This window comes from Hyperoodon ampullatus (genome assembly GCF_949752795.1).
Source record: "Hyperoodon ampullatus genome assembly, chromosome: 4".
NCBI classification, from domain to species: domain Eukaryota; kingdom Metazoa; phylum Chordata; class Mammalia; order Artiodactyla; family Ziphiidae; genus Hyperoodon; species Hyperoodon ampullatus.
In genome coordinates, this window is record NC_136917.1 from 141,907,827 (window position 1) to 141,924,343 (window position 16,517).

The 16,517-nt window shown below is 37.2% G+C and overlaps 1 protein-coding gene across 1 annotated transcript in view; it reads left to right on the forward strand.

Moving 5' to 3' along the window:
• C6 (complement C6) overlaps positions 1-16,517 on the forward strand; it is a gene marked incomplete at both ends in the record, with an annotated part of 75,862 nt that overhangs the window by 29,831 nt on the left and 29,514 nt on the right. The window contains 3 exons of the mRNA XM_079701871.1: positions 320-560; positions 5,379-5,501; positions 14,036-14,202. Of these exons, the coding sequence (XP_079557997.1) occupies positions 320-560; positions 5,379-5,501; positions 14,036-14,202 (531 nt within the window). The remainder of the gene's footprint in view (positions 1-319; positions 561-5,378; positions 5,502-14,035; positions 14,203-16,517) is intronic.

Genomic DNA, 16,517 nt, shown 5'->3' on the forward strand with positions numbered 1-16,517 from the left:
CCAGGGAAGCCTGAGAGATTTACTTTTTGATACTTGATCTCTTTTTGGTAGAGATCACATGCCTCAGTCACACAGTTTACATGATTGAGGTCATCTTAATCTGTTTACCATTTTGAACATCTGAGGAAAAGGTACTGGAAAAAAATAAAATGAAAATTATCATTTTGTCTGTGGGAACATGCAATGGAGAGTTAGTAATTGTTGTAATGCTGTGGTTAGAATGAAGTGGATGGTAAACATTTACTGCTTGATCCCTCAAGCTTTCATTACCTTTAATAAACTTTTTCTTTTTTTTAATCCTTTCTCCTCTTCCATTTAGGATTCCAGTTTTATTAGGATCCATAAAGTGATAAAAGTCTTAAATTTCACAATGAAAACTAAAGATCGGCAGCTTTCTGATGTCTTTTTGAAAGCACTTAACCATCTGCCTCTAGAATACAACTCTGCTTTATACAGCCGGATATTTGATGACTTCGGGACTCACTATTTCACCTCTGGCTCCCTGGGAGGCGTGTATGATCTCCTCTATCAGTTTAGCAAGGAAGAACTAAAGAACTCAGGTTCGCTTTCTTCAACCTTCATTTTTAACTGATAAGATAGTGTGCAATACATTTTTCTATTTCTCTATCTTTTTAGTTCTTCTTTATTGACTTTATTTCAACCCTGCTTTATTTCCAAAATGATATGAAGAAAAAACAAAAAGTACACACTCAAGGAAATAAAATAGAAATAGAAAATTCAGACATAAAGAGGAAGGAAAAATAAATAGGCTTCACCTCTTTGGGCATCAGATTTGACCCAGAATTTCCTGACATTAAGAACATCATAAGCTGCTTAGTAGTGGTAAACTAAAGAGAGATGCATGACATCACCTCAAGGAAAACAAAATTTGTCTTGGAACTAAACTCTAAAAGATAATTTACTTATAGCAATTTTATAGGAGATAATAATTTTATAAAACTTTAATTACAGCAAATCCACTGGCAGTCCTTTTTCTTTCTTTCTTTTCTTTTTTTTTTCTTGGCTGAGCAGCATGTGGGATCTTAGTTCCCTGACTAGGGATTGAACCCAGGCCCTCAATAGTGAAAGCGCAAAGTCCTAGCCACTGGACTAATTCTTTTTCTTTTAATGATTTTAACTGAAAGTCAAGGGCAAAGGATGAAAAGCAATTAAGGACTTGACAAGGGACTAAGTTAAAATCGGCCAGATATGCACCTACTGGTGACAAAACTTGAAACCAGATGGGAAGCACTTTCATTTGAGGAAAGGTTGCAATTTTATATCTTGGGATATAAGCAGTGATATTTTTCTGCTTACATATAAAATAACAATATAAACCTTGGTTAAAAAATTAATCTTGGTTTCTTATTATCCTAGATTGCCAATATTCATTACTATTACTTAAGTACCTTGTATAAATTTTTCAGGCTCCTGTGTGAAATTTTTCAGGCTCCTGTGTGAAATGACACAACATCCTTGTGATGCTTCTATCTTGAGAACACGGCTAGGAAATTGTATAATAACCAGAACCCAACTGACAGATTCCCCTAAATAAATCAGAATTCTTGGTCATTTAACTTTTTTTTTTTTTTTTTTTTTTTGCGGTATGCCGGCCTCTCACTGTTGTGGCCTCTCCTGTTGCAGAGCACAGGCTCCAGATGCGCAGGCTCAGCGGCCACGGCTCACAGGCCTAGCTGCTCTGCGGCATGTGGGGTCTTCCTGGACCGGGGCATGAACCCGTGTCTCCTGCATCGGCAGGCGGACTCTCAACCACTGTGCCGCCAGGGAAGCCCCGATCATTTAACTTTTATACAAAAGAAATTAAGAATTTATTTTAAAAGACACCAAGCCAACTCTGAGGTGAATAGAGTTTCAATCCTTCTGTTCTTATATCTCATTATGGCAAATGATAATGTTTAATGGGGCTTCCCTGAGTCCTTCTAAACCTTAATTGATCAGATGTCCATCATGATCTGCTTTTTAAGAAAGGAGATGGGATAAATGTCTTTGAGAAAGATTTTCAGTAAGAAGGTCTTCAAAATTTTTTGCCTGACAGATTTACTGAAATCCAAGACTTATGCTGTGATGGGATTTCCACACTGCCTGCCTCTTATGTTTCCTTACCGTTATCCTTTCCACTGGAGCAATGTTTGCTTGATGAATTTCATCAACATTTATGATGAGCAAAAATCGTTCAGGGAAGTCTCTGGCCCTTGACTTGGTTTCATCTCACCCTTGGGATAAAATTATTCTGGTCACTGCTGCTGTAGCCAAGAATAATTTCTCACTTGATAAGCTATACTCATCATGCATTCACAGCAAAGCCTCTAAAGGCTTAGAGTTCAGGTCAGTTAAAGAACAATGTGAATCTTTAATCAACCATCCAGCATTTTAATAGTTGAAGCCCCATAACAAAAATGAAGAGTGATGAGCTATACTTTCTTCCTGAAATATTCTCACCTTCTATCTTTTTCTCTTTAAGTAAAAATAGAGACTTCAGACACAGAGCCACACATAATAAGAGAAAGAAAGGGAGTTTGAGATATGATATAAAACTGAAATATATAACCATACATACATATGTACACATACACACACTATATATATACATAGCATTTATAGTATGTGTATATACATTTATATTAATATATAAATAAGATATATATCCTTATATTCAATATTTTTATAGGTAATATATATTCTTATAGTCATTAAATATGTGCATTTCCGTGTATATATATACTTCTCTGAGTCACAATAATAATATTGGAGCTCAATTTTCATTGTGGTTGAGATGAAGCTCACTCAGACAGAAACAAATCTCAATAAAATGGAATTCTCTGGTGGGTGTGCTTACCTGTTTTTGCCCACTCTTCAGATGAATACATATTCTGGCCTCCTCCCTTTTCCCTCTTTCAGTCCTTCTCCCCTTACTTCTCGATAATGTAGAGTTAGATTTAGGCTTAGTTTTTATTTGCTTTATTCAATAAGAATTATTTGCCTTATTCAATAAGAATTATATCCCTTGTCATTAATTTTTTTTAAAATGACTTGAACACTTCATAGCACTTTCTCTAGTGCAAGAAGAATAAAACAAAATTAAATTGCTTTTTACTTGCATCCCTTGATTTATTCCTCTACTGCACAGTGTCCCATAGTCAATTTAAAACCTTGAATAAAAGTTGCCATTGCTTCAGCATGCAAGGTAAAAAGAATTTCAGGAATACAGAGAGAACATTAAACAATTAAAATATCATGTTATACAAGATGGTAATTTTAAACTCCTTTGACTGGGAAGTCATTTTCTGCTCTGAATTAGAGGAGAAAAACTATACACCCCACTATTTATCAGTATGACTTTTTTTTTTTTTTTTTTTTTTTTTGTGGTACGAGGGCTTCTCACTGTTGTGGCCTCTCCCGTTGTGAAGCACAGGCTCCAGAAGTGCAGGCTTAGTGGCCATGGCTCACAGGCCTAGCTGCTCTGCGGCATGTGGGATCTTCCCGAACCAGGGCACGAACCCGTGTCCCCTGCATCGGCAGGCGGACTCTCAACCACTGTGCCACCAGGGAAGCCCAAGCCTTGATATTTTGATCACTGCATGACCAACACCATGACTCATAAGAGAGATTCATCATTCAAATCTTTAAGCATTCTCCTATGACCCTCAGCAAATGTAATTAACTTTATAGTTAATTAATTATGTTATAATTAGTGAATTAGTCACATATAATTTAATTTTCACTTATAAATCATAGAAACTTAATGAAAGGATAAGAGTTGTGCACCGCAGACGTATTAAATTCCTCTTGTGGCCTAAACATTTGTCTGACCCACTTAAGAGAACAATACTACCAAAAGAAAAATGAGTTGTGTTTATTCAGTCTGACCAAAACAGCCATCAAACCAAGAATTCTTTACTCCAACCTGTAATATAGTTCTTTAAATGGGTCAAACTATTGAAAACACGGTGAAGTAGGAAGCCCCATCCCCATCTACTCAGCCTCATTCCTCGGTGATCTGAGCCCTCAGGTTTAACTTTCAGCGTCATACTCACATGACGCATCCAGCTCTGAAAATATTCTTCCCTGCCTCTTGTAACCTTCAACCCTATGAATCAGTATCTGATAAACTACTTTGCTTTAAGGTGCTTAAGAGCTCACATAATAGCTCTATCTCTCATGAGCTTGTATTTTTCAAGGCAATTTTTAACTAAACATCAAAAAAACTGGATTCTAATTTAGGTGTTTTGGGTACCAGGTCAGGTGACTCAGGAAGCTGTTAAAAAAAAAAAAAAAAAAAAAGGAAACACTTATTCTCCTCACATTACCCCAGATAAGCAGTACCAACTTAGCCTCCAAACAGCCAGACCTGTTTCTCTGTGCTCTGCCCCACTCAATCCCTGACATACCCATCGGTTTTGAAGTCATTAAGAATAATGGTTAGCATTGGGGTGGAAAAGACTGATTCAGATACCAAAATCTTTAACAAATGATGCTTCGAAGTTTGTTAAAAGATAAGAACAATGAAGACCAAAGGAATTAGAACTGGATGTCCTGAGCTTCAGAGCATCAAGACTTTTACAAGATTTATAAAACTGTGGAGTGTCATCCTATGAAAGCAGCACTGGAAAACTAGGAAGATATCAAGCCCAGGTCCAACTCTTAAAGAGGCTGGGAATGAGGCAGCATCAACCTCCCTTGGATACAACAGTGGAAATATATCAAGTATAGGCTTGAATTAAGATGAGGAGAAAGAGTGAACAGTCATCAAGGACATAAAAGCAGAGTTCATGAGTCAGGAAGTCAGAATTTCTGATAGTAAAATGAAAGGGTTTTGGAGGTAGAGGTGGAGTGAGCAGCTAAGTCAGGGAAAGGAAGCATAGCCAAGTATGAGAATGAGTGTTCCAGGAAGGAGAGGTGACCAATGAGATCTACATTTTAGGTGGTGAACAGGGGAAGAAGTGAAATGGACTCAGTTCTCACAGAATCAGCTGTGACCCCAAAAGAAGACCTGTCAGCGGGGCACCAAACAGAGCATGTGTTCATCTCTTGACTTGTGGGGCTATACAAGGGCAGTGGCCAGCAGGACAGGAAAGCTTAGAGATTTATTGTGTGTAGGCAACATGGAGACACTAACATGATCCCCATGGGGGAAACGGCAGGGACTCATATATACCTCTTCTCTTCAGCATGTCCCAGGGCCTGTGAAGGACTGCCTCTGTAAAAGCCATTAATCATTTGAGCCCATGGGAACTGGAGGAGTTGTGTGCTGATATGGAGTACCTGTAGCTCCCCAAGTGCCCAGAGCCTCATGCTCCTCTTCCCTGAATTCTCCATGGTACATTCTCAGGGTTTTTTGCTTGTATTCCTTTTCCTAGGTTTAACGAAGGCAGAAGCCCAAAACTGCATCCGGGTTGAAACAAAGAAACGCTTCCTTTTTTTTAAGAAAAAAAAAGTGGAATACCGGTGCACCACTAACAAGCTGTCAGAGAAATATGGAGGTAACAATGCTTTCTCTTAGCAGCTTACCCAGTGCATCCTGACTGGCAGTAATTTAACTACCATATTGCACATGACTGTGACTACACTATTTTTCACTTTTCATTAGTTTCATTTGTTTACCTCAGAGCCCTATGTGTGGTGGGGGAAGGGAGAAAATCAAATATTAGTGCTACTTAAAAGGGGACATGGTTAAGATTTTCTTTATCTCCTATTTAGTTTGTTTAACTGAATGCACATTTACTGATTCTTCCTATCGGTCAAACTCAGTATTAAGCATTGTAAAGTACAGATGGGCATGAACTAGGTCTTGCAGTCAAGGAACTTACAAAGTAAGGGTACATATAGACAATCACTAAAAATACAGAAGATGTAGTACATATATACAATGGAATACCACTCAGCCATAAAAAAGAATGAAATAATGCCATTTACATCAATGTGGATGGACCTAGAGATTATTATACTAAGTGAAGTAAGTCAGACAAAGACAAATACCATATGATATCACTTCTATGTGGAATCTAAAATATGATACAAGTGAACTTATTACAAAACAGAAACAGACTCATAGACATATTATAGAAAACAAACTTATGGTTATCAAATGAGAAGGTGGGTAGAGATAAATTAGGAGTTTTGGATTAGAAGATACAAACTACTATATATAAAATAGATAAGCGAGGTCTTACTGTATAGCACAGAGAACTATACTCAGTATCTTGTAATAAACCATAAAGGAAAAGAATATGAAAAAGAATTATATATGTGTGTGTGTGTGTTTCCATATATATGAAAAACTGAATCACTCTGCTGTACACCAGAAACTAATAGAACATTGTAAGTCAACTATACTTCAATAAAAATTTTTTTAAAAAGACAAATTAGTTGTAAGAGAAGTACATTAAAAAGGCTCAGGCAACAAAGCCAGAAACCTGAGTGCTGTCTTTGATTTCTCCCTCCCTCTTTCTAGCCTGTACATCCAATAAGTAGTCATTCCTCCTCCTTAATATTTCTCCCAGTTCTCCCCAGCTCTTCATTTCCATAGACATGCCTTCCATTCATCATTTCCAACCTGGATTACCACAGAGGCGTCCCAACTCGTTCCCTTGCCTCTGGTCTTGCCTTCTTCCAATCTATTCTACACATTTTCTGTTAAAGGAATATTCTCCAAGGCAAATCTTATCATGAAACCCTCATGCCTTAAACTTGTCATGGTTTCAAATAGCCTTGAAGATAGGTTCCTGCCTCTCTCTCTGCCTAGCTAAACTTTATGTAGTCTCCTAAATAAGTCATGCTCTCTTCTGTGCCTTACCATTATAAATAACTCCTTCCTCTGTGTAAAATTTTCTTATTCCCTTACTCTTCCTGACTGATTGCTACTTCTGCTCAGAACAAAGGAAATCAGAACCACAAAAACTCCCAAAATATGAAGTTTATATTGTCATGGGAGGACAGCCAAGGAACAGATAATATCATATTTACTATAATAATAAATAGGTAGTTTTAAATATCAGAGCCTATCAGTGGTCTACATGTGGATGCCCATGTTGAGCATAAGCAAAATGAGAGCTGATATGACAACTACACATTTGTATTACTCTCCCCCCAAAAAAGAACAGTATGCAAAGCAATCAACCTAGTAATACAAACCAAAGAATGTACAGATTCTATACCAGTTTGTTTTGCAATAGAATAATTTAATAAGAATGTGAATTCAGTAAATCAAAAGCTCAGGGATTAAAACATTAAATATAAGAATTAATTGAAAAGGAAGATTTCAAAGCTAAGGTACAAAGACAACAAATATTGAAAAGTATTGCCATTATAGCTATAAATAGACACTGCAACTTCAAAATATAATTGTCTGAAGATAAAATTATTAAAGAAAAGATCTAAAGTAATTCATAATGAATGCAGAGAAAAAAATCCAGATATTAACCATTATTAAAGAATATCTAATGGAAATTGAATGATAAATGTAATTCAATAGATGGGAATTAGTGTTCCTGAAATAGAGAGCCTAAGAAATGAAACAGAAAAACTATTTTTTAAAATATATATAAATATACATACATATATATATATATATATAAAGTCCCTGAAATAAAGGAAGAAATTTGTCTTGATTATTTGTATGAGAAATATTGTTCAAATATACAATTTCAAGACAAATTCTAGTTAATTAACTAAATACAAAGATTTTTAAAATGAATTCAAGTATCCTAGCTGAAAGAACAAGCTCCTTACAGAATAACAACAAAATCTGGCTGGCATCAGACTTCTTCTTGACAAAATGCAAAGTTACAAGATGATAGAGCAATGTCCACAAATTTCTAAAAGAGAAAAGAAAATATGTTCATATGTAGAGGTAACAGAAAGACATCTCAAAACATGAGAGAATTCTGGAAATATTAATTCTTGAATACTTACTGAAAAAAAACTACTCGACTATATAATCCATCCAACATAAAGATGAGAAAATGTCAAATATGAATTCTAGTTTTCAGCTTGTAGGGACACTGCAAAATCAGAGACTATTGCAATAGTCTCCAAACTGGTTAATCAACTACCAATCCTGCCCAGCTGACACATTTCTAATATTCCTGAATGTGTCAACTCTCCAACCCAAGTTTTTAGTGCCTGGCTTATAGCAGATTCTCAACTAATGCTTATTAATCACAATGACAATTTGCCTAAAAACAAAGACACATTTATGCTGTTTTCTAAAAGCAAAGCACACTTAAGAACATAAATTTGGATGGACTGGTTCAAGATGGCAGAGTAGAAGGACGTGTGCTCACTCCCTCTTGCTAGAGCACGGGAATCAAAACTAACTGTGAAAAATCATTGACAAGAAGACACTGGAACTCACCAAAAAAGATACCCCACATCCAAACACAAAGGAGAATCCACGATGAAACAGTAAGAGGGGCACAATCACAATACAATCAAATCCCATAACCACTAGCTGGGTGACTCACAAACTGGAGAACAATTATACCACAGAAGTCCACCCACTAGAGTGAAGGTTCAGAGCCCCACGTCAGGCTTCCCAACCAGGGGGTCTGGCAACAGGAGGAGGAATTTCCAGAGAATCAGACTTTGAAGGCTAGCAGAATTTGATTGCAGCACTTCAACAGGACTGGGAGAAACAAATACTTCACTCTTGGAAGACACACACAAAGTAGTGCTCACGTGAGGACCCAGGGGGAAGGAGAAGTGATCCCATAAGAGACTGAACCAGACCTACTTGCTAGTCTTGCAGGGTCTCCTGCAGAGGTGGGGGACAGCTGTGGCTCACCATGGGGATGAGGACACAGGCGGAGGAAGTTCTGGGAAGTACTCCTTGGTTTGAGACCTCCCAGAGTCCACGATTAGCCCCACCAAAGAGCCTCTAGGCTCCAGTGCTTGGTTGCCACAGGCCAAAAAACCAACAGGGAGGGAACTCAGCCCCACCCATCAGCAGACAAGTGGATTAAAGTTTTACTGAGCTTTGCCCACCAGAGCAACACCCAGCTCTACCCACCACCAGTGCCTCCCATTAGGAAGCTTGCACAAGCCTCTTAGATAGTCTCATTCAACAGAGGACAGACAGCAGAAGCAAGAAGAACTACAACATTGCAGCCTGTGGAACAAAAACTATATGGACAGAAAGACAGACAAAATGAAAAGGCAGGAGCTTCCCTGGTGGCACAGTGGTTAAGAATCCACCTGCCATGATACACTTAAAGTGATGAAAGGAAAGAACCGACAACCAAGGTTACTCTACCCAGCAAGGATCTCATTCAGATTCGATGGAGAAATCAAAAGCTTTACAGACAAGCAAAAGCTAAGAGAATTCAGCACCACCAAACCAGCTCCACAACAAATGTTAAAGGAATTTCTCTAAGTGGGAAACACAAGAGAAGAAAAGGACCTACAAAATCAAACTCAAAAAAATTAAGAAAATGGTAATAGGAACATATATATCAATAATCACCTTAAACGTGAATGGATTAAATGCTCCAAACAAAAGACACAGCCTTGCTGAATGGATACAAAAACAAGACCCATATATATGCTGTCTACAAGAGACCCACTTCAGACCTAGGGACACATACAGACTGAAAGTGAGGGGATGGAAAAAGATATTCCATGCAAATGGATATCAAAAGAAATCTGGAGTAAGTGCTACTCCTATCAGATAAAATAGACTTTAAAGAATGTTACAAGAGACAAGGAAGGACACTACATAATGATCAATGGATCAATTCAAGGAGAAGATAAAACAATTATAAATAAATATGCACCCAACAGAGGTGCACCTCAATACACAAGGTAACTGCTAACAGCTATAAAAGAGGAAATAGACAGTAACACAATACTAGTCGAGGACTTTAACACCTCACTTTCACCAATGGACAGATCATCCAAACAGAAAATTAATAAGGAAACACAAGCTTTAAATGACACAATAGACCAGATAGGTTTAATTGATATTTATAGGACATTCCACCTAAAAACAGCAGATTACATTTTCTTCTCAAGTGTGCATGGAACATTCTCCAGGGAAGATCACATCTTGGGTCACAAATCAAGCAACTCTATGACAATAAAAAGGACAGCCTGGAAGAAATGGACAAATTCTTTAGAAAGGTATAACTTTCCAAGACTGAACCAGGAAGAAATAGAAAATATTAACAGACTAATCACAAAGAATGAAATTGAAATTGTGATTAAAAACCTTCCAACAAAAAAAGTCCAGGACCAGATGGCTTCACAGGTGAATTCTATCAAACATTTAGAGAAGAGCTAACAGCCATTCTTCTCAAACTCTTCCAAACAATTTCAGAAGAAGGAACACTCCCAAACTCACTCTACGAGGCCACCATCACCCTGATACCAAAACCAGACAAATATACTACAAAAAAAGAAAATTACACACCAATATCACTGATGAATATAAATGCAAAAATCCTCAGCAAAATACTAACAAACAGAATCCAACAATACATTAAAAGGATAATATACCATGATCAAATGGGATTTATCCCACAGATGCATGGATTCTTCAATATATGCAAATCAATCAATGTGATATACCATATTAACAATTTGAAGAATAAAAACCATATGATCATCTCAGTAGATGCAGAAAAAAACTTTTGACAAAATTCAACACCCATTTATGATAAAAACTCTCCAGAAGGTGAGCACAGAGGGAAACTATCTCAACGTAATAAAGGCCATATATGACAAAAACACAGCAAACATCATTCTCAAGGGTGAAAAACTGAAAGCATTTCCTCTAAGATCAGGCACAAGACAAGGATGTCCACTCTTGTCACTATTATTCAACATAGGTTTGGAAGTCCTAGCCATGGCAATCAGAGAAAAAAAAAGAAATAAAACAATACAAATTGGAAAAGAAGTAAAACTGTCACTGTTTGCAGATGACATCATACTATACATAGATAATCCAAAAGATGCCATCAGAAAACTACTAGAGCTAATCAATGAATTTGGTAAAGTTTCAGGATACAAAATTAATGCACAGAAATGTCTTGGATTCCTATACATTAACAACAAAAGATCAGAAAGAGAAATTAAGGAAACAATCCCATTTACCATTGCAACAAAAAGAATAAAAAACCTAAGAATAAACCCACTTAAGGAGACAAAAGGTCTGTACTCAAACAACTATGAGACATCGATGAAAGAAATCAAAGATGAGACAAAGAGATGGAGAGATATACCGTGTCCTTTGATTGGAGGAATCAATATTGTGAAAATGACTATACTACCCAAAGCAATCTATAGATTCAATGCAATCCCTATCAAACTACCAAAGGCATTTTTTACAGAACTAGAACAAAAAAATCTTAAAATTTGTATGAAAACACAAAAGACCCCAAATAGCCAAAGCAATCTTGAGGGCAAAAAATGGAGCTGGAGGAATCAGGCTCCTTGACTTCACACTATACTACAAAGCTACAGTAATCAAGACAGTATGGTACTGGCACAAAGACAGAAATATAGATCAATGGAACAGGATAGAAAGCCCAGAGATAAACCCCCACACCTTTGGTCAACTAACCTATGACAAAGGAGGTAAGGATATACAATGGAGGAAAGACAGCCTCTTCAATAAGTGGTGCTGAGAAAACTGAACAGCTACATGTAAAAGAATGAAATTAGAACACTCCCTAACACCATACACAAAAATAAACTCAAAATGGATTAGAGACCTAAATGTAAGACCGGACAATATAAAACTCTTAGAGGAAAACATAGGAAGAACACTCTTTGACATAAATCACAGCAAGATCTTTTGTGACCCACCTCCTAGAGTAATGGAAATAAAAACAAAAATAAACAAATGGACCCTAATGATACTTAAAAGCTTTGGCAAAGCAAAGGAAACTACAAACAAGATGAAAAGACAACCCTCAGAATGGGAGAAAATATTTGCAAATGAATCAACGGGCAAAGGATTAATCTCCAAAATATATAAACAGCTCGTGCAGTTCAATATTAAAAAATAAAACTCAATTAAAAAATGTGCAGAAGACCTAAATAGACATTTCTCCAAAGAAGACATACAGCTGGCCAAGAGACACATGAAAAGATGCTCAACATCACAAATTAGTAGAGAAATGCAAATCAAAACTACAAAGAGGTATCACCTCACACTGGTTAGAATGGGCATCGTCAGAAAATGTACAAACAAATGCTGGAGAGGGTGTGGAGAAAAGGGAACCTTTTTGCACTGTTGGTGGGAATGTAAATTGATACAGCCACTATGAAGAACAGTATGGACGTTCCTTAAAAAGCTGAAAATAAGATTACCATATGACCCAGCAATCCCACTACTGGGAACATACCCAGAGAAAACAATAATTCAAAAAGACACATGCACCCCAGTGTTCACTGCAGCACTGTTTACAATAGCCAGGTCATGGAAACAACCTAAGTGCCCATTGACAGACGAATGGATAAAGAAGAAGTGGTACATATATACAATGGAATATTACTCAGCTATAAAAAGGAACACAATTGGGGCTTTTGTAGAGATGTGAATGGATTTGGAGACTGTCATAGAGAGTGAAGTAAGTCAGAAAGAGAAAAACAAATATTGTATATTAATGCATATATGTGGAATCTAGAAAAATGGTACAGATGAACCAGTTTGTAAGGCAGAAATAGAGACACAGATGTAGAGAACATACGTATGGACACCAAGGCGGGAAAACACTGGGGTGGGATGAATTGGGAGATTAGGATTGACATATATACACTAATATGTATAAAATAGGTAACTAATAAAAACCTGCTGTATTTGTAAGCATTCTGTTCAAAGTAGCTAATAGAATAGTAAATAGACTTAACTAGTTCTTTCTTCAGGGTCCCATGCTTATCATATATAGCTCTTACCAGTGTCAATCCATTTATGACATATATCAATCTGCATGTCAGAGTCACTGTCAATAGGTATATGATATATGGGCAAATAATAATTTCTCCCTTATTTTATTTGAAAAATAAATGCAAAAAAACTCTAAAAATTTCTTTTTATACCCCTCTTAATCCGCTCACTTTGAAAAGGACCATACTTTTTTCATAGAGAGAATATTTCACCCCTTGTTCTAATCATCCTAGACTCTCTTACTGTAGAATTTCTAAACAGTTAGGGGCATGGCTGATCCTTACTGACACTCCAGAACAGACACCAGATTAATGCCATTAACTATTACCCATATCACTAGCCTCTTTTCCATTTGATTTTATTTCTCACTATAATTTCTTATTACTCAGTTCCTACCCATATTAAAGACACCATTTGTTAAGAGGAATTGTTTTGAAAATTTATATGAAAGATCTGTGCTGTATAGAGTAAATGCCAGTACCTCTAAAGCAACATTGTGCCAACTTTTAACTTGAGGTTCAATTTTTTTTTTTTTTTTTGGTTAGCTGTACTTTTACTCCTGTCTTTAAGTTTAAAGGTATTCTATCAACATTTTTCTGTAATTGTAGTCAGTTATGGCATGGCAGTCAACTGATTGGGTACCAGAAACCATGTGGTTTATGTTATTCCGGGGGCCCAAGACATATGCCCATATAAGTCAAAAGTGGGAGGCTTGGCATCAAGGAGCAGGAGATAGAGACCTCAGGCCTTGGGCTACATCTGCATCCCAGCCCCCCTCCGCCCCCTTAGTATCCATGTGTTCCAGGACAAATTACTTCTGGCTTCAATGTCCATATTTATAACACCTACTGCTCCGGGTTGTTAAGGGAATTACATAAATAATGAGTGCAGAGTGCCTGGCATACATGTGTTGCTTAATAAGTGGTAGCTGTTGGCACTATTATTATCATTTCTATTATTAAACTCCCTATAGGGACAAGAGACGTGTTCTCTTGCTTTTCACTTAGTTTACTTAATTGAGCTACATGACTCTACCATCTGCTTCTTTCTCCTGTGCAAATAGGCTTTACTTTCAAGTTTGAATTTGCAATAAAATTAAACGCGTAATTTTCTTGAAATACCTTGCAGGTTCGTTTATGCAGGGATCAGAGAAATCCATATCCCTGGTTCAAGGCGGGAGGAGTGAGTATGCAGCAGCTTTGGCGTGGGAGAAAGGGAGCTCTGGTCCAGAAGAGAAGACATTTTCTGAGTGGTTAGAATCAGTGAAGGAAAATCCTACTGTGATTGACTTTAAGGTAAGATAGAAAAGCATTAGGGGTAAGAGCTACGGCAGTTCTCTGGCAGCCCAAACTGTACATCACACAATTCCTTTTCCATTTTCTTCTCAGATGATAAAAGAAATGTCTTTCTTTAGTGTGTATGCACAACATACCTTTTTAAAGAACATTAAATTACACATCTCTTGTTTATGCTGTTCAAACAAGCATTTGTAGTACAGCATTTAGAATTCCCAGCACACATTAAATACCAGAAGAGGGAGTTTAGTGCACGAAACTGCCTAAACTTACCTGGAGTAGTGTTCTACACCCCATGTATATAATAAATTTGATTTCTGTACTTTTCTTGCAATTCTTTACTTGATGAGCCCTCTTAAATCTTCATTTATAGCTCTGTGGGGTAAATGGGATTTTAGACTTATTTGATTTTCTGGTTCTATCACCACTGATTAAATTTACCAGTCTTATATTTGTTGTAATTACATTAAAGGGTGATTTTTATTAGGTATGAAATACTTTGTCCACAAATCAGTCATATGCCACTTTGAGCCAGTTTTGCCTAAAACATAAGCACATTTTAAAAAGCCCCTTAAGGAGCTATTCTGCTCATTTCATTTAAATGAAAATAAAGGAGTTCAATCATCATGAAGGCAGAATGATTTACATGTAGCGTGAAGATACTTGGAGCTCTACATGTTATGGTAGGAAAATGAGGTCCATCTGGGCACTTGTGAGTCATACACTGCACTAGACAATCATTCATCTGAGGTCTTAAAATGTTAATTAACATGAGCCCTGGAAGACCTAAATAGACATTTCTCCAAAGAAGATACACAGATTGCCAAAAAAACACACGAAAGGATGCTCAACATCCCTAATCATCAGAGAAATGCAAATCAAAACTACAATGAGGTATCACCTCACACCGGTCAGAATGGCCATCATCAAAAAATCTACAAACAATAAATGCTGGAGAGGGTGTGGAGAAAAGGGAACCCTCTTGCACTGCTGGTGGGAATGTAAATTGATACAGCCACTATAGAGGTTCCTTATAAAACTAAAAATAGAACTACCACACGACCCAGCAATCCCACTACTGGGCATATACCCTGCGAAAACAATAATTCAAAAAGAGTCATGTACCAAAATGTTCATTGCAGCTCTATTTACAATAGCCAGGACGTGGAAGCAACCTAAATGTCTATCGACAGATGAATGGATAAAGAAGATGTGACACACATATACAATGGAATATTACTCATCCATAAAAAAGAAATGAAATTGAGTTTGTAGTGAGGTGGATGGACCTAGAGTCTGTCGTACAGAGTGAAGTAAGTCAGAAAGAGAAAAACAAATACCATACGCTAACACATATATATGGAATTTTAAAAAAATGGTTCTGAAGAACATAGGGGCAGGACAGGAATAAAGACACAGACGAAGAGAATGGACTTGAAGACATGGGGAGGGGGAAGGGTAAGCTGGGACGAAGTGAGAGAGTGGCATGGACATACATACACTACCAAATTTAAAATAGATAGCTAGTGGGAAGCAACTGCATAGCACAGGGAGATCAGCTCGGTGCTTTATGACCACCTAGAAGGGTAGGATAGGGGATATGGGGATATATGTATACATATAGCTGATTCACTTTGTTATAAAGCAGAAACTAACACACCATTGTAAAGCAATTATACTCCAGTAAAGATGTTTAAAAAAAATGAGCCCTTATTTTGTGTTAATTCCATATTTGTTACTGTAATTCTTCTATTGATCCTGCCAGCAAGTTCATTTCTCTATTTTGTCTCTCCACATTTTCTCATCTGGTTCCATCAAAAGCCAGTAGTAGTGTCCCTGGAAAAACAAAGAACACTGAAAGCCTCTCTTCAGCCTTTCCAGATTTTTCCCCTTGAGTCAAACTGGATGAGCATTCAGCAAAGCATTCCTGAGCTGCCTAACTCTTGGTCACTTTTCTCAGTACTTTGATGCATGCATTTGATGCTTAATAAACAAGTCGATGTAAATCCAAGTAAGCGACACCTCATGTGAGGCTTTCTCCATAGTAGAATTCCGAGGAAAGTAAGCTCCAAGTACTTTACACCTGCCATGTTTTAGGGAAAGCAGAAGCCAGCTAACCTTGCAGATAGCTGCTCTACCCACTGTAGAAGGGAAAGAAGCTCCCCCGCCCTCATGGGGAGGGCTTTTCTCCACTAGTCCAATCGACAGATATACCATATTCTACAACAATCCCTTTGAAGTGTGGGATTTTCCAGACCTTGCTTCTCATTCCACGGGAATTGGACGATGATGGCAACATATGCCAAAGAGATGTG